At 42.2% G+C, this 23,671-nt stretch overlaps 1 protein-coding gene across 2 annotated transcripts; it reads right to left on the reverse strand.

The window, feature by feature from the left end:
• Positions 1 to 277: 277 nt before the first annotated feature.
• si:ch211-79m20.1 (LIM domain-containing protein A) lies at positions 278 to 23,376 on the reverse strand. 2 transcript variants are annotated; one of them, XM_036565193.1, is made up of 7 exons: positions 22,760 to 23,376; positions 11,394 to 11,490; positions 6,589 to 6,645; positions 4,684 to 4,880; positions 2,560 to 3,589; positions 2,164 to 2,287; positions 278 to 1,712 (listed from the first exon to the last, which is right to left on the reverse strand). In XM_036565193.1, exons 1-7 carry the CDS (start codon positions 22,847 to 22,849, stop codon positions 1,700 to 1,702), a joined length of 1,608 nt encoding a protein of 535 aa, XP_036421086.1. In that variant the 5' UTR covers positions 22,850 to 23,376; the 3' UTR covers positions 278 to 1,699. The 2 variants fall into 2 exon arrangements, with proteins under 2 accessions (XP_036421086.1, XP_036421085.1); XM_036565192.1 differs by having other exon boundaries at positions 6,589 to 6,648; positions 22,760 to 23,375.
• Positions 23,377 to 23,671: the final 295 nt, after the last annotated feature.

The following is a 23,671-nucleotide window of genomic DNA, read 5'->3' on the forward strand; positions in this document are numbered from 1 at the left end:
GGGCATCAAACTGCCCGAGTGCACATACCGTTATAGAGGATGTGTCCGTCTGGACACTTGAAAGCCGAATTAGGACTTGAATTAGCTGTGCGGAGGCTGTTTAGCCGACTCAGATCCTGTTTTGATTTCCCAGTTTCCTCTCCTTAAAGCCATGTAACGTTCACTAACCGCTTGTGGTGAAAATGAAAGGAAAGTATGGCGGCGGGTCACTTCAAAGACAGACACAACCACATTTTCTTGCTGAAATGAAGCCAGAGTGAAAAGAGACGTGGTTCTTAATTCTTGTATTTATATTAAAATAGCATTATTACATTATTACAATAATTATCATCAAAACAAATAACATTTAATTACTCTGGGAAGCAGATGGGCAGCGCATCTACCTTTTTTATAAATAAGTTAAGAAAAAAAAAACAGCAGATAAAAATAAAAATTTGTAAAATTTACAGTGTAAAGCCTTACGCGTTACAGAGCAATTCAGACAGTAGTTTAAATACAGAATTTCTTGCTAGCAACCTGTAGCATCAGTAGTTTAAGCCATTTATCGTGACTAAGCACAGTTTATTTTCTACATTCTCCATATTGCCCCCTACAGGCCTAGAACAAAATTGCGCTAACCCAGTTTTACAGTCTTTTTCTGTTTTTTGGTTTGGGTTCTTTTCAGCTAACACAATGGCATTTCCTGCATGCAGTATATTCCAGTTATGCTACGTTTGGCGTTAGTGGAACTGCTAATAGTATATTGGAAGCACGTGGCACATTGAAACATGCTAACGTTGCTCACAACGAATGGAAAATGGAAGCCGCCAATGATGGTGGCTATTCACTTCCATTCACTGTTAGCAACATTAGCCTTTTTTGACTGAACTATTCCTTTAACAGTATTCCAGTGTACGACATTACAGTGTTTCTGCTGCACTTAAACATCAATACACATGTTGCGATACTGATTTAAACCTTCAGAATTTTTTTGCCCTTGACCGCCGCCTAGAAAGGGTTCCTCATAAAGGCGCCACTTTCCAAGAAGGGTGAGTGCTGCGCTGGGTTTGAGATGAGCCTGTAACATTTGACGCTCCCAGGAAAAGCTACTGGTTTTGTGCTCAGTGAGTTCCTTATCTCCTTCCAATAGCCTCCAGGTTCCATATTCCCAATACAATCGTTTCGTTTTTATCTGTCCGTAGTGTCCAACTGTATCTGGGTTTATGGCAGCTTATAGTCCAGCTTGGACTTTTTCTCATTCCCCCCAAGCAGCCCATAAAGAGAGGACCAGATGGGACACCAGACACTGACTGGTCAGTCAGTATTGCTCACTATTTGGCAGTTGTCTTGTGTGATAAGTATCTGGCAGATCCTATGCCAATTACGGTTACAGTTACGTCTCATTATTTGGCAGGCTGCAGCTGCACCATTCGAGATGCAGTCTTGTTATTTGGCAGGCCATCCCAGCGGAGGGTCTTTCTCGTCCGGTAAGCTCTCAGGATATCCCGAGAGCATCGAGCCCCCTACCATGCTGCTGGCCCCGAATGGCTGCGCTGGCCACTGGGAAATGTAGTCACTCGGAGCTTATTTGGCAAAGATCAAAGACGTTTCCAGTTATTGTGAAAGATATTTCCAGTGTGTCGGGGTGATGTCCTGTGTCCACCCTGCGTCCGGCCTCTCTGGCTTTCTTCTGGTCCGTGATGGCAATGAGCCGGTTCTTTTAGGACATTACCCTGGCGGACAGAGGAAACCAGAATCAGTGTTACCATCTGATGCAATACGCCTGCAATGATTAGGCAACAACTTCAGTTATGGAAGTATATAGATTGTGAAAAACTGTTTTCTCTATACTGCAATATGTCAGAATGACTGCATCTATGAACAGTATAGAGCATATTATTTCATGTTTTTAATGTACCAAGCATTAGAAGTAAAGCGAAGCGTTGCTATGCAACTCTGCTGCAGACAGTCTGCAGGAACAACACTCCGCGTAACTTCAATGGGCGGTCATATGGGAACATGTTCACGGTTGTGACATCACAACCATAATAAACATATATATATATATATATATATATATATATATATATATACATATATATAAAATGTGTGTGTGTAGGGGGGTTGCTATTGTACTATTGTATTCTATTGTATGACGGGACTGGAGCACTCTCTCTCTCTTACATGATCATGGCTCTCATGGCCGACTTGCTCATCCTCCTTCGGTGCTTCCTCCGTCGTCGCCGCTGAGGGACGAGTGGAGGGGGGGTCTGAGGTGCAGGCGGCATGGTTGGGGGGGCATTCAGCACTAATGAGAAATCCAGAGAAAAAGAGAGAGAGACAGAGAGAGATGGAGGAAATTGTGTTAAAGCAATGATCTCAGAATAGCCATCATAAGACAAAAATCTCCAATCAAATTCTTGACCTGTTAATTTATGTGTCACCAGTGACGTCGAGAAAGTTAGGAAACAGGACACAGATGCTACGCTAATTAAAACACAATGAGAACAGCCTGTTTTGTTTGTCAGACAACCTCCCCCCTCCACACACACACACACACACACACACACACTCTCTCACCTGCTCTTGCTGTGCTGCTTTTCTGCAGACTGGTAGCTTGTGTTGGATGATGATGGTGATGATGGTGATGATGATGGCCATGCTGGGATTGCTTGTGTTGATGCTCTGTTTCCTTTTCCATCCCGTCTTGATGCTGTTCAGCACGATCTGATTGGCTGTGGTGCTGACTGGCTGCTTCTGATTGGCTAGGCGTTGCCGATTGGCCGGAATGATGGTCAGGCAGTGCCGTGTGTCCGCTGGATTGGCCGATAACCTCTACGTGGCTGTAGCTGAGAATAGGCGCTTCCAGTTGGCCGCTGTGGTGAAGGGTCATCTCTGATTGGCTGCGATGATGACCGGAGACTTCTGGTTGGCTGGAGTCGGGAATGAGCTTGTGATGCGGTTGTTGTGATGTTGCCTCATCATGCTGTAAGTGTAAGTGATGCTGATGATGGTGATGTTCTGTTGGTTGATGTTGGACTTTTAGAGGATCATCACCACTGCCCAGATGTGTATGGTGTTCTGGAACCTTCTCAAGCTTTGAATGGTCTGTTTGGTGCTCTTTGTCCCCCTCTTGGACTGTAAAGTGTTGAGTTGTGTCACTCAGCATGTGTGGGACCCCCAGAGTCGTTTGCCTGGTCGAAACGTCCTCCAGACTCACATACGACGGCCCAGCCGGAGTGTGTGTGAGTGTCTGTTGCACCGGGCCGGGCCGGTAGCCCTGCGTGTGCGTGAGTGTGTGCGCAGGCGCTCCCTGCGTGTGTGTGAGTGTGTATCTGGATTGCCACTGCGCTTCCTGAGTCTCTCGGTCTTCCAGGTGGAATCTCTGGTTCTGCTTGAGGTCGTCATGGCGATGCAGCTCCTCCTTCGATTGGGTCTTTGGTGGGGCAGCTTTGGGGGGGAGCCTGGGCGGCGGAGGAGGGGGCGTGGCCTTAGCTTGAGGCGCCTGAGCCGCAGCGCGTGAGTGACAGCTGCAGCTGACGTGATCCTCCACAGGTATGATCACCTTCTCATAGACAGGCTGTTTGTTGAAGAACTGAATCTTGGTCATCTTGGGAAGCAAATGGGAAAATATGGTCAATATCAGTGTAAACCTGTCACCTCAGATGGATTCAATTCAGTTATGATTCCATAGGAAACGATTCAGGGGGTTTCAAAATCTATCCTAAAGGGGCACGCCGGCCAAAACGAAAACTGTAACCATCACAACATCTGTTGTGTACGGAGCCCTGCTAGCGACATCCTGTATAAATAAAAATAATATGTGGCCATGGCTTTGTAAGGTGTGGGAACGAGATAATGAAGTCGTGGCCACGAATTAGTAAGGCGTAAGCCACAACTTAATTATCTCATTCCCAACTGATGCACATTTGTGTTGTTAGGATCTCGTCCCACAACTTAATTATCTTGTTCCCACACCTTACTAACTCGTGGCCACACATTAGGATTTCGTCCCCAGGTCTTACTAAGATGTGGCCACGACTTAATTATCTTGTTCCCAACTGATGCACAGTTGTGTTGTGTTAGGATCTCGTCCCCCCACCTTACTAAGTCGTGGCCGTGACTTAATTATCCTGTTCCCATGCCTTACTAACTCGTGGTCATGCATTAGGATTTTGTCCCCACGCCTGGCCACAACTTAATTATCTCATTCCCAGCTGATGCACATTTGTGTTGTTAGGATCTCATCCCCACAACTTAATTATCTTGTTCCCACACCTTACTAACGCGTGGCCACACATTAGGATTTTGTTGTGGCCATGACTTAATTATCTTGTTCCCAACTGATGCACAGTTGTGTTGCATTAGGATCTCGTCCCCACGACTTACTAAGTCATGGCCACACATTAGAATTTTGTCCCCACCCCTTACTCGTGGCCAAAACTTAATTATCTTGTTCCCACGCCTTACTAACTCGTGGCCATGAAATAGGATTTTGTTCCCACACCTTACTAAGTTGTGGCCATGACTTAATTATCAGTGATACGTGTATGGTCAATATCTTGTGTACAGCACTCTTGGTCAGATGACCGCTGGTTAATGATGTATGGGGGATATAAGGTGGGATATATCAGTTAATGTATATTAGTATTGTTCTTGAAATAATAATATTTCAGGTTTTTTTTATCATCAGAGTGTGTGTACCTGTAAGTGCCGCGTTTCCGTGGCGATGGGCACGCATTGCAGCGTGCGCGTGTTGCAGCAGCCAGAACAGCGCTGCACCTCCACACACAGCGGCCACAGCAGGAAGTTTGCATTGCGTCGGTCCAGCATGGCCCGGGTCACCTCCATCACCTCCGTCCGCACTTTACACATCGCCTGCTGAGCCACCTGGACACCAACTGAGAGAGACAGACGTACATTCAGGATAAACAGATACAGATTTGGGGGTCTGTACTGTGAGCCGGACGTTAACATGCCATGTCTGTATACATTCCATATGCGGAAGTGGATGGAGTGTCGTTCCAGCCCTGTTGCTTCACTATAACTGCTCAAATCAAATTAGTCATATTAGTACACAGCACTATTCAGCCTGTCTGTAGGCACACAGGCACAGCTAGGCTACATCATGCTGGGTTAGGCACTGTATAAAATGAGAGGTCAGCTCAACTTAAAATGATATAGTAACTGATTACATCTCTTTTCTTGAGTTGACTCAACTTGAGGACACCAGAGTTCACTCAACTGAAACTTCTTAGTTGAGTCAAAAATTGACACTTAAGTTGTGGCCGCGACTTATTAAAGCGTGGAGACAAGATCCTAATGTGTGGCCATGACTTAGTAAGGTGTGGGAATGAGATGATTAAGTCTTGACCACAGCTTTAGTAAGGCATGATCTTGTTCCTATGCCTTACTAAGTTGTGGCCATGACTTCATTATCTCGTTCCCACGCCTTACTAACTCGTGGCCATACATTAGGATTTCGTCCCCGCGCCTTGTAAAGTGGTGGCCACGACTTAATTCTCTCGCTGTCTAGCTAAATTCTCCCAACTACTGTTTCTAGCTCTGCATCTCAGTTAAACAAAACTGAGCTTGTGCTTTTTTAGTTTCCCCACTAGCTGGCGCTCCTTTTTTCACCCAGTCCCATCTGGCATATTCTCCTCCTGGGCTTCTGGATATGGACAGCTATGGTATTGCTGGGATTCAAACTCACAGTGACAAAGCAAAGATGGTAAGCTATAATATTCTTTATTAAAAAATGATATTTTAGTCTATAATGTTATAAACCAAATGATCAATTATCAAACTGTTGAATAATCAGATTAATAAAGAGGCATTATATTTTATATACAGCCAATCGAGTGATAAACGTGTTGAGGAAGGGTTCAGTATTCAGACAGGCTGCCCACTGTGCCCTAACATACATACAAATACAGCTCTCTCTCTCTCTCTCTCTCTCTCTCTCTCTCTCTCTGTCTCTCTCTCTCTCTCCATCTGCCCAGACGTTTGTTTACTGTACAGGCCCACTGTGCTGAGTTAGAGCTGGACTCTCTAGAGGTCAGAGACAGACTAGACTAACACACACACACACACACACACGCACACACACACACACACTCACACACACTCCACTCTGTCAGAGTGTGTGTACATAAGTGGGCACAGACACAAGAGAGTGTGTTTGTGTGTGTGTGAGCGAGAGAGAGGGAAGGAGAGTGAAGAGGATGTGCAGAGGGGCTCAAACGGGTGTGAGGAGGTGTTGTAAGGACAAGTGGCGAGACTGAACACAGACACGGAGACGCTGCAAAAAACTAAACACACACACACACACACTCTAACTAACAATACCACAGAAAGAGAGAGAGAGAGAGAGAGAGAGAGAGAGAGAGAGAGAGAGAGAGACTAATAGAAAAGATAGAGAGGGGAGGAGAAAGACTAAGAGAGATAGAAAGATAGAGAGAGAGAGAGAGAGAGAGAAAGATAGAGACACTAAGAGAGAGAGAGAGGCAGAGACTAAGAGAGAGAGAGAGAGAGAGAGAGAGAGACTAAGACAGAGAGTGACAAAGACAGAGAGAGAGAGAGAGACAGGATGTCAGTGTGTGCACTCACCAAGGCTTCTGGGTAGGCGTTTGTGTGTGCTATTAGAATGGACCTCATCTTCCTCTTCTTCTGGAAAAAGAAAAGGAGAAAAAAAGTTTGAGAGCTCATGTTTATCTGCGCCAAACCGACCAGTGTCGTATTTAATTACAGCTCTATTACACATTAAACATTAAACCCCAGTCATTCACCTCACGACTGAAAATCATATGAAATCTGAAAATATTTTCTAATGATAACCCCTGCCCTGATTGGCTGTTTGATTGGCCAATAGCATGCTGACTTCTAACTCGCCATTTGACTGACCAGTACCCTCTTATTAGCTATGCTGATGATTTATGGCTCTCAGACTGGACACTGCTTTCCATAGTGTCATACTGTGTACAGTACTGCTGAATCTGGGCTGTACTGTAACATGGAGGAGGAATGAATCGTTTGAACTGCATCAATTGGATCATTTGAACAGAAACGGTTGAATCATTTCATTTGAATAGGATCATCAGCAGAATAATCTGGACCTTTATAACTGAATAATCTGGATCATTTAAATAGAATCACCTGAATCATTTGAACAGAATTACCTACATCATTTTATTTGATCTAGATCATCTAGAAGTTTTGAACCGAATCATCTGGGTCATTTGAATGGAATTTATCTGGATCGTTCAATTTGATTAGGATCGTCTGGATTATTTAATCATCATTTAATTTTAACCAAATCAGCTGGATTATTTGAACGGTATCACCTGAATCATTTAATTTGAATAGGATCATCAACAAAATATTCTGGATCCTTTTAACAGAATAATCTGGATCATTTGAATAGAACTACGTGATTCATTAGAACAGAATTGTCTGAATGATTTCATTTGAATTCGAACAGAATAATCTGGGTCATCTGGAAACATCATCTGGATCATTTTAACCGAATTATTTGAATCATTAAATTGGAACTAGATCATGCAAAAGTTATAACTGAATCATCTTGATACTTTCACTGAATTAATTAATTGAATCATATGGATCATTTGAATGGAATCACATGGATCATTTCATTTGAACTGAATGCCTTTCTCTAGCCAAGTTTTAAGTTAAATCCTTATATACCATTACGAATAAGGACATTATTGGTTAATTTTATTTTCCCTGCCCGCTGGTGCACGGTGACATCATCAAAAATCAGACGATATCTTAGAGGCAGGAAGAGTCATTAGATTTTGATGGAAAATTGCAAGAAAGCGAGAAATGTGTCTTTTAAATGATGTTACATGATGAAATGAGTTTAATATGACCAGCACATGAACTAACAAGGTAAAACGGTCAGATGTGATCTTAGGTTGAATTTAGGTTGTTTCACTAGCCGACGGAGGTCTAATTTAGCTGGACGGAAACGTCGGCCTTTAGCTCTGCTCAGTTTGGGTGAATGTTCTGGGTGGGTTTCGGTGCCGTGGTGATGTAGGGGTTGAGCAGTGACGGTGCGGCGAACTCCGCAGGCTGGACTGCAGGCTTTTTTTAGTCACATTGTTCAACAGCATACAAAGGAAACTGTGTTGTTCTTACAATTGCTGCTGTTTTGTTGAGGGCCAAAGTCTCCAGACAGCCGGCGATATGAACAAAGAGTGACATACGACAATAAAATAAGTCTATAGGCATGAGTCTATGTGTGTGCGTGAGACACATCAGATACGTATTTGAAATCAGTCTAGACGCTGCTGAGGTCATGAGTCATCAGTGTGAGTGTGCGCATGCGTGTGCAAACGAGGAGCGGGTGGGTGTGTATATGTTATGGGTGTGTATATGAACCATTCTACAGAATTACTTTAAACTGCGGTTCCATGATAAAAAAAAATGACAAAAACAATGAAACTTTCAGACTTTAAGTACTCATAAGGATTATGTTATGATCTATTTAAACTGATAGAATTAATAGAGACAATAATAAGCTAAATATACGCTGAATATTCATTTATACCATACTTTCTATTGGGAGGTGTCTGTCATAAACCCTAACCTCTAAATTTACATTTGTGAAAATAATATTTACATTTTTGTCATTTTTAAAATATTTTTCTTTTAACATGAAGTTGAAATATTTATAATTACATGAGTGTAAAGTTTAAATAAAATCTTTCAATTCAAATTCAAAAAATGCTGTTCCACGTTTTCATGTCACTACAGAGAGCTTTAGTCTGTAGACGGAGCCTTATTTTAGCCACGCCACCTGCATTTTAGAGCAGGATGTGAGACTGCATCCCTGTCCCTCACGGCCACATGGTGAGCAGTTAGATCCCACTGTTTTGAAGTAAATGTGTCCCAAAGTCTGAAAATCATTGTGGAACATTAAGAATGGTCACTACCGAAACACAAACGTTTTAGTGTGTTAATGAAAAATATTGCGATTTTATGTGTGTACGTCTGTTCAAAGCTGTGTTTGCTGGTCATGTACTGGCTGGTGTTTTTTGAGTTCTGCTTAAAATTGGATACAATTCTCACATTTATTGTAATATAATAAACTAAATTAAGGTATAGAGTCTAAGAGTCAAAGCAAAAGTCCAAATCAGTTAAATAGGAAAATTTGAACAAGACGCTGGTGAATATCTGACTTCAGCTTCATATCACTGAAGAATTAATGTAACTAAAGCCCAGCAGTGAGGAGCTGAACTTTACCCTCCTCTGCTGTCACTGCAGACTGGCAGGGTCTCCTACAGAGCAGCGCTGGTAGCTGTTAATGAAGTAATGCTCTTTTTATTTGAGGGTCCCATTTCATAGAGGAAGATTTCAACCACTATGACTTGTTACTCAGTTCCAAGGGGTTAGGGGGACTCACGAAAACAAGGGGTAGGTGTAAAACTAAGAAATGGGATTGGGCCTCGATTTCAGGTTTTCAAAGAAATCAGCAGGAAATGTTCAGTCTTGGAAGTTGGTTGCATTTTCTGCTTAATCCCAAACACATTCAGTGATGTTGAGGGCTGGACTCCTTTTCTCAGTGAGGGCTTCCTGACAGCTACACATCCTTACAGATCCAGATGAACGCTTTAAGTGCTGTTTATGTGATGGGTATTGGTGTCTACTAGGTCTTCCAGGTGGTTGTTAGGAGGCCCATTTTATCAGTTTTTCTCATATCTGGGAATTTTATATCTTAACATGAACAACTTAATGGACTGGAAGTTAAATAAATGAAGGGTGGTCTCGGACTGCTGCAGGTGTATTTGCTGAGAGAATTCTCTCAGTATTGTTCAGCTGCATTGACAACATGTGGCTAACAGTGGTCACAAAAGAGCAGAAGAGGAGACTCCCCACGTCCTCTGATAAATATGGCTACAGCAATCATTGTTGTATAGAAGAGCGGCAGGGCTGAGCAGTGCACACACACACACACTCTTGGAGGGTCCGGTGGTGGGGAACAATAGCATGGCCTTGTGTGTGTATGCGCGAGTCTCTTCAGTAAACCAAAAGCCAGAGTAGGCTCAAGGTCACCACCATTGTCCACGTCTGCAGCTACACACCGGCTTTCCATGTAAATATTACCATTCCACACTCACACACACACACACACACACACACACACACACACACAGCATTCCAAGCACAAAGCCAGTCCAATGCTACACAGTCACACCCACCTTCCATTCACCCTCTCTTTGTTATCACACTAACTAGTGGTGTCAGAGTTAACGCATTAATAATGTGTTTACATGATAAATAATTAGCACCACTCATTTATCAACAGTGTTAATGCATTTCCACACTTTGACCTTTCAAACTATTCATAGATCCAGGCTGAAGCCCATCTGCAGCATGTTGTATGTGGCTATGATTCCACAACTGTAGCCCATTTATTCAAATATAGCTTTTAAATCGCAAGTTTCGTTCTAAAACCAAAGTTATTTCCATCTACAATGCCTAATTTGTTTATCACTTCAGTACATTAAGTCTTAAGTAAGCAAAACACAGAGCTGATGATGGCAATATCAGTAAAATCACTAACAACGATTTGGAATGTCCTAAAAAAAAGAAACCACTGGTGTGCTAACAACAACAAGTAGACCAAAGACCACAACAGCATTTGATGACAGGAACATTGTGAAAACTCTCAAGAAAAACCCCAAAACAAGAGTCAGTGACATCAACAACAACCTCCACAGGCCAGGGGTGATGACCCACAGTTCGAAGAAGACTTCTAGTGCAGAAATGTATTTGCGTACCACAAGATGTAAACCACTCGTCGGGAGTAAGAGTCGGAATACCAGATTGGGAGTCACGATAAAAAAACAGAGAAGAGCCCTAAAAGTTCTGAACCAAGATTAACCTCTACCAAAGTGATGGAAAGGCCAAAGTGTGGAGAAAGAAAGGATCTACTCATGGTCCAAAACATACAAGCTTATTGTTGAAGCATGGTGGTGGTAGTGTCATAGCTCAGGCATGGCTGCTATTTCAACAGGCAAACATCACACCAGCACAGCACACACTAACACACCACCACCACATCAGTGTCACTGCTGAGAATGACCCACCACCTGCTCTGTGGGGTCCTGACCATTGAAGAACAGGGTAACAAAGTATGCAGAGAAACAGATGGACTGCAGTCTGTAATTGTAGAACTACAAAGTGCTCCTATATGGTCAGTGGAGCTGATAAAATGGACAGTGAGTGTAGATACAAGGTGGTGGACTTAATGAAGTGCCAGCGTATGTTCTAATGAAGCATATTTTGTCCATGTTTATCTAGAATGAGCCACCGCAATGAATTATGTGAGTCATGATGGGCTTTACTGTGAGTAGATATCTGTATGAAGAACTATAAGGGATCAGCTTTACCTACGGATTCAACGTCCAGCAGCCTCTGCAGGTCCTGCATAGAGGAGATTGGACTGTTCATCACCAGATCAACCAGAGACGGAGGGAGAGATTCATCCTGTGTGTGTGAGAGAGAGAGAGAGAGATTTTAGCGTTCAGCGAAGAATAACATTGTTACGTCCAACTGTCCATTCTCTTTTAGCAATACTGCAGCCATATATGTTCAGTATAAAGCTTAATGAACTGAACTCTGAGAGAGAGAGAGAGAGAGAGAGAGAAGAAAGAAAGTTAAAGACAGGTGACAAAGAAAGAGAGGAAAAGAGAGACAAAAAGGAGAGAGTCAGCAAGACAGAGAGGGAAGAGGGGGATAAAAAGAAGAAGAGAGTAGAGAGAAGAGACAAAGAAAGTAGAGAGAGACAGACAGAGGGAGAGAGGAGCAAGAGAGAAAAAAAGAGCAAGAGAGGGGGAGGAAAAGATGAAGAGAAAGTGAGAGAGGCACAGAGAGAAGAACAGCCAGGGAGAGAGATAAAGAGATGACAGAGAGAAGAGAGAAAAAAGAGACAGAGAGAAAGGGAGAGAGAGAAGAGAGAGATAGAGGAAAAAAGAGAGAGAGAAAGAGAGGTACATAAAAAAGTGTTAGCTGAAAGAAATAGGAAACAGCCCCAGGTCCAGGTGCGGGGGGATCTTGGGGGGGGTCGGGGGGTGTAAATGTTGTTTACTGTATCATACAGAGCCCCACTGGTGACATCCCATATAAATAAAAATAATGCATGGTCATGCCTTATTAACGCATGGGAATGAGATCCTATTATGTGGCCATGACTTAGTAAGGCATGGGAATGAGGTAATTAAGTCGTGTCCACGACTTAGTAAGGTGTGGGAATGAGATCGTGCCTTAGGAAGTCGTGGCCATGCATTAGGATCTCTTTCCTATGTCTTACTAAGTCATGGCCACAACTTAATTATCTTATTCCCATACCTTACTAGATCTGCGGGGAAAGATGGAGAGCTGAGTGAAAGAAGCAGACAGCTGTGCGAATCTGCAGCTCCTGAAAGTTCACTGAAGAGCTTGACGGTAAACAGACGGCCAGAAAAGAATGACACCACATAAGGAGATGTGTGTGTATATGTGTGTGTGTGCGCTGTAGGGCTGCACGATTAATCAGATTTTTATCATTATTGCGATATCAGCTTGTGACTTAACCACTCAGCTAAACAGCCAATGACAACACACAACTGAACTACCAGCCTGTAACAACACTTCAAATGACTTCTCATGCTGAGTTGTGTGTAAAATGTGTGAAGCAGTGATGGCTGCTGTCACCACAAACCTGCAAGGTGCTTTTAAAGGTATTAAATATATTAATCGTAAGCTACAATTTCAGCACCGTGACAGGCCTAATGTTTTGTAAATAAAAAAACGTCTTAATATTTCTGCATTCTTATGTATTAATTCATTTAAACAGTACCAGACAGCAGACAGTTTTGGGCCGATTCAGGCTTTTCTACGTGATTGTTGCCCGACTACGGGGCAGATGTTAGGCATGCTGGACCGTATAGGGCCAGATGCCGGACAGCCTCATACAGTTTTTGAGTCATGTCTATATTTGTGGGCCTATTCTGGTGTCAATGTTGTGGACCAACAATGTAGTTGGGCCAGATTTGGGCCACGTCCAATAGTTCTACTCGCTACTCACTTATACAATGGGCCAGAACAAACCCAAGGATGTAGCCCACAAGTGGCCCAGACAGGTTTGGCTAACTGCATGTATACTGTATTTAAAAGAAACTTATACATTGATGAATAAACTACTAATTATTTATTACTTATTACTACACTGGTCATGTTCCTGTGTAAATATGTGTGTGTGCGTTCTGCTTGTTTGGGCAGTTGCTAAGTGCATGAGCTGTATTTTTGCTCTAGTACAGTGAGCTCATCACATGATGGTGACCAAACTGTGTGGACGAACATGAACACACACCTTATTCTCTCTCACACACACACTGTAACTAATCAAGCTAGGCCTCCAATTTGGGCCATAAATGTCAAAATCGAGTGAAAACATGAGTAAAACGACAATGCTAACTTCTGATAGCATCCCTATGTGACGCAAGAAGTTTGTTAGCGCTAAGCTAATGGCGATTCACAATGAACATTTTTGGTTGTTCTAGATTAAACACAGACATTTGAATCCTCTAAAAGACATTCCATGGTTTACATGAATCTTGTGACACACACACACACACACACACACACACAATCACACACACCTTATTCTCTCACACCCACTCAGAAGAGGCCTGATGATGAGTAATGTGGCTTATTAAAGAAGAGAATAAACCGCAAGGATAAATAAAGCTTCTCACATCTGCCTTTCTACTTCATTATACACACCCACACACACACAGAGATGGGGACTCGAGTCATCAACACAAACTCAACCTTAAATAACTCACGACTCGCCTCATAGGCGTACAGTTTGAATAGCAAGTATGCTAGCTAGCACGCTAGCTATTACAGCTGACTTTGTCAGCTAATCTAGTTGAGGTTTTCGTAACTTCAGCTTAAAACGTACTAAAGTCTCAGCTGGGTTTCTTTTTGTGTTAGCTAGCTAGCTTACCTGCTGTATGAACAATAGGCTAACCAAGCGTTTCAAGTATGTTCTGCCTCTTTCCTTTCAACACTGCATTTACTGCACGTAGCGCTTCAGTTCAAGATACTTTTGCTGCTGGGAATATCGTCTTTATAAGACGAGCACACATGAACGCCACGAGAACGAGAAAAACGAGAACGCTGACTTCTGCTAGCATTCCTGTGAGACCTTAGTAGTTTGTTAGCGCTAAGCTAATGGCAATTCGCATGAACATTTTTGGTCATTCTAGATGAAACAGACATTTGTAGATTCTGAAAGACATTCTATGTTTTACACAAAGCTTATGACAGACATTTACAGCTTGTAGTAGTTTCACAGCGACTCTTCCAGTCGTGAGTTCTGGCGTAAAGCTGTTGCCACTGTTTCTCGTTTCTAACAACCGCAGTGACTTTTTGCCTCGTCACTCAAATCTCTGGTCGCTCATTGCCTGTGGGCATTTCTGAACTCGAGTAGACCATTGGTTGCCATGGTTTCACTGACGCCAAGCACGAATCAAATGCATTCCTGCTAGAAATAAAAATCCTGGTGAAAAATCGCTTGTGTGCTCATTTTTATTTAATCCCCGTGTCTGTGCAGTCAGTTTGTGAGGAAAACGCTATTTGGTCTTTGTGATTATCGTTTATTTGCAACGAACGCACCACCAACATTATTCCACCTGTAGTAGGAACAATTATCTAGAACCAAAAAAGGAGTGCACTGTTTCACAGTGACGGAGATAAAGCACACACTACGCTGCCCAATGCTCAATTCCTATTGGATTGTTTGTGATTGTTTGATTCCTCTGTCTGTAATCATGCTGGTAGTTAATCTAACGTGTTAGGCCTTCTCTTCAGCTCCTGAAGGCCTAACCAATAGGAGAGCTTACTTAGCTACATCTACCTAGATACCACAGACAACAACAACTCCTGACTGGCCAATTTTTTAACCCGTTTCTTTCCATCCGAATCTAAACAATGAAACAAGAGTAGTGCTGTAATGCTTGCAGAGTTTATATAAAAGCATGATTCTACCGAATAAAAATAAAATAAAATTACAGATTAGCATTTGTTAATGCCCAAAAGTCATTAGGCCTTATCTGAAAACCCAGAAGACCCTGAGGGTTCCCCTCTGAGTAGGTCTGAGCAGTCAATTTGGGTGGCCCAATAAAATTGGTGGGCCCAATTATAGCACAGTGACTGGGTTTGGGTCAGTCCGGGCTTCGGTTTCTTGCCTGTGGAGTCCACTAAAACACCTTCCCTGTACTGTGTGCATGGGCATAAACATGTGCCTCTGAGTGTGCGTGTGCATGCATACAGTGAGTGTGTGTGTGTGTGTGTGTGTGTGTGTGTTTGTGTGTGTTTGTGTGTGTTTGTGTGTGGTCAGTGGCGCTCTGCACACACACCTGTCTGAACCTTTGCAGTGTGTGACCCAGTTTAACAGCGTGCGCTCACACACTGCATGAGTCACTCAGTCACCTCTACACACACACTCACACACCCACACCCACACACACACACACTCGGTTCATTAATGAACTCACACTGATATAAAGCTGCTGACTGACTCATCTCAGTCTGTACTGCCCAATAATGCAGTACAATAATCTTCACCCTCCGGCCATCACGTGATCTGTGATTGGACGGCTAACAACACTTCAGCCAATCTCACGCTCCGAGACAGGTGCACCCTAACAACAGGCTAATAAAAAAAAAAAAACATTAATTATTTATTATTACTTATTGTTTTTACAGACTGCATGTTCTGAAAACATCTATACACACAGCTGTAGGCAAAAGTTTAAACGCCCCAGGCCAAACTGGATGACGTTTTGTTCATGTTTTATGTGAAAATAAGTGAACACACCCCTGCAGGGAACACACTTCTTTATATCATAGATTAGCACATTTTAATGCACAATTACTGTTTATATGCTGAATTTGACATATTGGGAAAAAAAAACACATAAAATGTATCTTGTGCAAAAGTTATGGCACCCTTTAATCTATGATATAAAGCCCAATGAACAGAAAAAGCCAGTGTTGTCTGTCGAGGGTCTGTTAACTAACTTTCACTTAGAAAAAAAAAAAATTTGATCGAGGGGACGGTAAACTAGCTATATCATAATAAAGATGCATCATTTTTTAAAACAAGTTTTTAAAGTGAATATTTCCTGATGGGTTTACATTTTATTTGTTTATTGATAAGTTGCCCAGTTGCTTATAATGTATTTGTGCAATATTAAAACAATATATATATACATATATATATATATCAAATAATATACTGATACAGTGCTCAAACTTATTTTGTTTCATATTCATTGTAAGATTTTTATTGCATAAAAACATTTTTACCTGTATTTTTCGGAAAATTGGAGTATCACAATAACAACTTCATTGCTAATTTGTGGTTGGAATGAAACAATAAAGCCAATTTTTGGCTTTTTTCATTTTACCTTAGTTCATACAAGATCAAATTTATGCTAATATCTGTTACAAGTTTCATATAAAACATACTGAACGTCTTTTACAAGCTTCAAATGTGCGTGTTTAATCTAGGATGGCCAAAAAGTGTTCGTGTACAGCAGTTTAATTTATGTTTAATTTATGTCCAAACTGAAGGCTAAAACTCTAAAACTCAATGTTTCCCACTGCTCTCTCTTCTTTTACCACAACATATGACAGTTCTAAAGACGGGAGGTTCCGTGACGTTTATATGGAGAACTATGACCAGTGCTGGGACAAGTGAGTCCAGATTAATAATAGCCAGGTGTAAACAGTTAGCGGAGGCTGTGTGAGGTCAAGCTAAAATGTTTATGAAGGATGTTCTGGTGAAAAGTGACGGATGTGTCACCGCCGCACACGCAAATGTCCAGTATATCAACATGTCAGGAAGACATCCCTGTTCCCCCTGTGTGTCATTCTGACACTTGTCACAAAGTCATATCAGAACGCCCTCATGCCCTCACCGCAATGCCCGGCTGAATCATGGGATAGCGCGGCCACAGGAATGCTAATAGTCGGCGGAGGAAGGGAGGTGAGGGGGTGCAGGCTATAATTATGGGCCTGGATTACTGCACACTCGGTGCACCCTGCCGAACATTAGACCCATCCTGGCCCGGCGCCAGAACCCTGAATGCAGACATAAAGAAATACTGTATCCTAATCTTGGCAGGTGGCGCAGACGCAAACGTATAGCCGGCGCAGATTCCGCACGTCACATAAATAGGCAGGTAGATGATGGATGGATTGATGAAAGGAGGGAGAGATGAAGATAAGTCTTGGGTTTGGTTTAAAGGAATAGCGCGGCAACTGAATCTAATTCACAGTTTCCCCCAAATACAGTCAGCCGAGACACACTGGGGGTCTGAAGCTACATGCTATTAGCACTGTTTTTAGAGATGTGAGGTACTTTTTTTTTATAAATGAAAGTGCATCAGAAACCACATTGGTCTAATTGAGACCAGTTAAAGAGGAATTCCACCAATTTTTCAAAATTTCTTAATAAGTCAGTGGTTGACGGCAGATTCTGTACAGTGCTGGTGATAGGAACCAGACGTCACCATGTCCACAACACAAATATAGCCACTTTATTTACTATCCAAAACTACAAGCGAACCTACTCGTGTCTTCTGAGTGTTTAAATGTAATGTTGATGATGGTAAAACAGTCATAAATTTGACAAACATACATTTTCTTTGGGGACTATTTGCCTCACAACATCCTGCATGTATCCTTCCACCATGAGTGGATTAAAATGCATTTTATGCCAAAACTTTGTCACAAAACTACCAGAAAACAGTGTCTCAGACATCAGGCATCATATTCATAGCCATTCCATGTAATAACTTTCTATGAGGGAGCTTCTAAAGGTGAACGTCTGGTTCCATTCACCACCACTGTGGGCAATTCTGACTCAGCAAGTTTCTCTAGAACAGAGCATTTCATACCAAACCACTCTGTGAATGACTTTGTTTACATCAGAGCCATTTATTTATGTAGAATTTTGGAAAAATTAGCGGAGTTCCCCTCCAACTCAACGCAGTTCGAGGCGAGCATGTGTGCTTATTTCTGAGGTAGTCTTCATTACTTCAGACAGCATGCATGTCTTGGCTGATTGACTACCTTTAGAGTAAAAGAAAAACTGTGGAAATTGAATTTCACTGAAATATTGTTTTAAAATGTTGCTACAAGCCAGCTCTCATGTTCAATCTCCATCCCATTTTACAGAGAGAGCGAAAGAGATTAAATAAGATGCCCAAGGGTGCAATTACAGATCTCATTGGAAGGCCGGAGATAATGAACCCGCAGAGCAGTTAAGCTCATTTATTTGCTGAATGATGGGATTTAAACCTGAAACTTTCTGCTGGTGGGTTTGGGGTTTGTGTAAACTGGAAATGTAACGAAACTGCCCATGTCAGAATGTTAGCATATTAGAATATTGGTATTATAAACATTGGTAATATGATAAGAAAGACGGTACTGATGTATATGGATATGGATAAGAAAGATGGTATGGATGACCCTGATATATGTGATATATGGCCATGTATGAACATATATCATTAAAGGTCAGGCATATATTTTAAAATGTAAATATATGTTATATAAGAATCAAATATCAGACATATAAGCGTAATATGTGGAGCACACACACACACACACACACACACACACACACACACATATATATACATATATTGCCATAGATCAGATTTCTCTATGAGAAGCAATCAAATTTATACAGTTTCCTCCTTTCCACAAGTGTAGTCGAGTCGGCCAAGACATCTCTGGTGTCTGAAGTTTGCTTCTTTAGTTTTCTAGCAGAGCTACGAGGCTAATGCTAACAAATAATGAAATAATATCATAAATTAATCACCACAGCTTGCCTCAAACCATGTCCAGTTGATAAATAATCTCTAACAGACTTGTTTATGTAGTGTCTGACGCTGTATGACCGACTGTAATCGATAAAAAAAGAAGAAAAAATGGACAAAAGTATGTTGCGTAGCTAAAAACAGTAGCAGCCAGCCTGAAGCCTGAGGTACTTCTGTCCTTTTTTATGGATAACAGTGTATAATACAGCATCACAAACCACATAAACAAGGCCATTTGAGATTATTTAACAACTTAACACAGTTTGAGGCAAACGTGTGATGGCAGTTAGCAACATGCTAATTTTGGAGGCTTCTGTTAATTGTTAGCTACATTAGCCTCGTAGCTCCTGAGGAAAACCTTACAAAACACTCTTCAGACACTAAACACGTCTTGGCTGATGGCTTACAGTTGGGGTAAGCAGGGAACTGTACACCTTTTGACTAAATATTCTTTTCAGATTAAGGTTTTTCCAATAATTTGAAGCAAATTTGACCCTTTGACCCCTGCAGGCCTGCTCTCATTGGCCTCCCCGCTTCATAATTCACTACAAGCTGTGACACACGCGAAACCTCGGGGAGAATGAAATCCAAATCATCTTATGCGATTGAGCCGCTGTCCGTACATCTTTCAAATCTCGCTGAGATTATCTTTTCCCTTATATAACGCTAACTGGGGCCTTCTGCTGCACCCGCGCATTAACCGGCAACCCCCAGCACTCTCTCTGATGGCCTTTTAGGCTCAAAAAATGCCAAAAAGGGGGGAATAAAGAGAAAGAATAAACGTGGAATTGGTATTTTGACTGTTTGGTTCTTTCTTTGACTGTGTAGCGGTGACGTAATGGTGAATGTGAAGCAGAAGGATTAAAAGAAAACCATCAGTGAGGGATTTAGTTCTTAGTCACGTACGTGCGCGTCTCTGTGTGTGCATATGTGTGGGAGTGTGTCTGTGTCTGTGTCTGTGGCTGTGTGTGTACATTTAAAGAGCCCATATTTTACATTTTTTCATGCATTTTATTGGTTTTGTATATCATAAACAGTCCTAATTCATTTTCCAATCTCTCTTAATCCCATAAAATTAAACAGGCTGTTTTGTTTTGTGCCTTTAAGCTTGATATATGAAAAGAACTCTGTTCTGATTGGCTGCTTTGTATTAGGCCTCATTCAAATAGTAGTACATCCTGAAACAGTCCTAATTAGTTCAGTGTGAATAGGCGGAGCTAAACTAAATGTGTTGTTTTTTTTTGTGACATCACAATTCAAACCGGGCTGTTTCGCAGATTGCTTTTCATAGATGGGCTGTTATTATGATTTACAGTGTTTACATTTTACACCAGACTCTTTTATTTAAAAAAGTAAGGAAATTTGGTTTTCCATGATATCGCCCTTTAACATGGAACCACACACACCCACACACACATCTCACAGATGCTTCACCTTCACTCTTTAAAATAAAAGGGACAAAAATAGTCATTTCTGCCGCTGAGACTGTCCACCTTTCAATGGACGGTTCTTTAGAGAACAATGCTTGAAAAAGAGATGAAAGTGAAGAACCTTTGAAAGGTTTAATAAACCTCTACATAATAAAAGGTTCTATGAAGAACCCTTAAGCTGTAGGAATGTAGCAATACAGCATATTCGTATCAAATTTGAACAATCTGAATTGTATCTAATTGTATTGCAGTGCCCTCGTACTGTATTGTGTTGAATTAAATTGTATAGTAGTGTAATGTTTTTTTGTTGCATATTATATTATACATACATACATACATCATCTAAACCGCTTATCCTTCTGGGTCGCGGTGGGGTGCTGGAGCCTATCCCAGCTGTCATTGGGCGGAAGGCAGGATACACCCTGGACAGGTCGCCAGTCCATCGCAGGGCAGCATATTATATTATACTATTTTGAACTGTATCACTGTGCATTGAATCATATTGTTTAAAAATATATTGCTGAGTATTGCATTATATTGTTTCAACCTGTATTGCTGAATAATGCATTATATTGATTTTCAATGTTTATCGCTTCATATTGCATTACATTGTTTCTACTTCAAAATGTATCGCAGCATACGGTATTGTACTTAATTGTATCGGCACGTATTGTATCATAGTTTAGAATTTTATCGCTGTATATTGCATTATATTGTTTGGACCTGCATTGCTGCGGACCGCATTACATTGTTTCAACCGGTACCGCTGCATATACTGCGTTAAATTGTTTCAACCTGTATCACTGCGCATTGCATTAAATTGTTTCGACCTGTATCGCTGCGTATTGCATTACACTGTTTCAACCTGTACCACTGCGTATTGCATTAAACTGTTTCGACCTGTATCGCTGCGTATTGCGTTACACTGTTTCAACCTGTATCACTGCGTATTGCATTACACTGTTTCAACCTGTATCACTGCGTATTGCATTACACTGTTTCAACCTGTATCACTGCGTACTGCGTTAAATTGTTTCAACCTGTATCACTGCGTATTGCATTACACTGTTTCAACCTGTATCACTGCGTACTGCGTTAAATTGTTTCGACCTGTATCGCTGCGTATTGCATTACACTGTTTCAACCTGTATCGCTGCGTATTGCGTTAAATTATTTCGACCTGTATCACTGCGTATTGCATCAAATTGTTTCGAACTGTATCACTGCGTATTGCATTACAGTTTCAACCTGTATCACTGCGTATTGCGTTAAATTATTTCGACCTGTATCGCTGCGTATTGCATTACACTGTTTCAACCTGTATCGCTGTGTATTGCATTACACTGTTTCAACCTGTACCACTGCATATTGCATTAAACTGTTTCGACCTGTATCACTGCGTATTGCATTACACTGTTTCAACCTGTATCGCTGCGTATTGCATTACACCGTTTCAACCTGTATCGCTGCGTATTGCATTACACTGTTTCAACCTGTATCGCTGCGTATTGCATTAAATTGTTTTGAATTTTGTTGTTGCGTATTATATATTTTTTCAAACTGTAGGACTGCATCGGATTGTATTGCACTGTATCATATTGCAGTAAATTGTATTGCAGTGCACTTTAATTATTATACTGTTTCAAACTGCATCAGTGTACTGTATCATCTGTTATAGTATCAAATTATATGGCAGTGTATCGCAGCGTATCATATGGTATCAAATTGTTTGATGTGTAAATATTTAATACTCTTTAAAATGTTCTTCACACCCACACATCTCGCTTTCAAACATGATACCTCGGGGAACCAAAAACGGTTCTTCTATGGAATCATTTAGAGAACGCTTTGTTGCATATTTGTGTACAGCAGACCAGTCACTGTTGTAAGGCTTAAGGCGAATGTCCAGTGAGACTGCTGGTCAGTAACTATGCACACATTAACAGATGAGAGGGGATAAGTCAGATCTGACAGTAAACACAGAGAGAGAGAGAGAGAGAGAGAGAGAGAGAGAGAGAGAGATGAAGAGAGAAGAAGAGAGAAGAGAGAAGAGAAGGAGAAATGACTGGAGAAATAAAGAAGAAATAAACTACAGAGAGAGAGAAAAGTGGGAGAGAGAGTGAGAGAGAAAGAGAGAGAGAGAGAGAGAGAGAGAGAGAGAGAGAGAGAGATGACAGAAAGAGAGAAACGGGAGAAGGAGAGAAATAAGAGAATGAAGCATACAGAGACGAAGGAGGGAGAGACAAAAAATAGAAAGACATGAATAAAGGAGAGAGAGAGAGAAACAAACAGATGAAGAAGAGAGACAGAGAGAGAGAGAGAGAAAGTGACAGAGTTAGATGAAGAGAGAGTGGAATAAGATAAAGAGAGAGAGAGAGAGAGAGGGAGAGAGGGAGAGAGAGAGAGAGAGAGAGAGAGAGAGAGCTCCACGTGCTGAACGTCTCTTACCTGCGCGCCTCCGAACCGCAGACACGCCGCGAGCAGCAGCAGTAAACTCCACCGCCGCGAGCTCAGACACACGGAGCGCGAGCTCATCATCTTGCCACCGGGTCTCGGGACCCCTCGGGCGGCTGCGCATTTAGGGAGCGCGGGGACGCACCTCACCGAGCCCGCGCGCACAGCACACACATCCAAGTGTCCGTCCGTGCTGTGTTTTGTGTGTGTGCACACGCGCTCGCGCAGGACTCTTCTCTTTCTCGCGCTCTCGCACACGCACGCGCTCGCTTGTTCTGCGTCCGCGGGACAACTTTATTCCACACTCACGTCCGCGAGGAGCTCTGAGCGAATATCCGCGCTACGCATTACAGCGGCGTTACTGCAGCCGCTGCACCCGCAAACGGCCTCATCCGCGCGGCCCCGAGGAGTATCCAGACAAAACAAACCGCCTCCTCTCCTCTGTGGAACACCAATATTAATAAAACAGGCTGGAAGATCCGGGTCCTGTAGCAGCTCCGAGTTCAGGTCTCTCTCTCACACTTCTCTCTCTCTCTCTCTCTCTCTCTCTCTCTCTCTCTCTCTCTCTCTCCTCTCGGAGCGCCGTGCTCGCTCTGCCCGCGCTCAGACTCTGTCTGCCAGACAGAAACAAACCTCGCTCAGCTCCTCAGCTCTCCCTCTGCTCTCCGCCCCTTCAGGCAGGCGCGCGCCTTCCATATTAGGACAATTATTCTTAAGAAGGGAGGAGGAGGTGTGTATGAGGAGGTGGCGGGGGTGTGTGGGGGGGGTCCTCCTTGAATGAACGAGTTTCTTGGGTCAAGTTCAACACTGATCTCTATAGAAGCCCAGGTACACACTTCAAAAAGAGGGTTCTTTAGTAAAAGCAGTGGTACTATTTAGAACCATGACTTTTGCCATCTCAAGCTT

Source organism: Colossoma macropomum, unplaced genomic scaffold (assembly GCF_904425465.1).
Source record: "Colossoma macropomum unplaced genomic scaffold, Colossoma_macropomum, whole genome shotgun sequence".
NCBI classification, from domain to species: domain Eukaryota; kingdom Metazoa; phylum Chordata; class Actinopteri; order Characiformes; family Serrasalmidae; genus Colossoma; species Colossoma macropomum.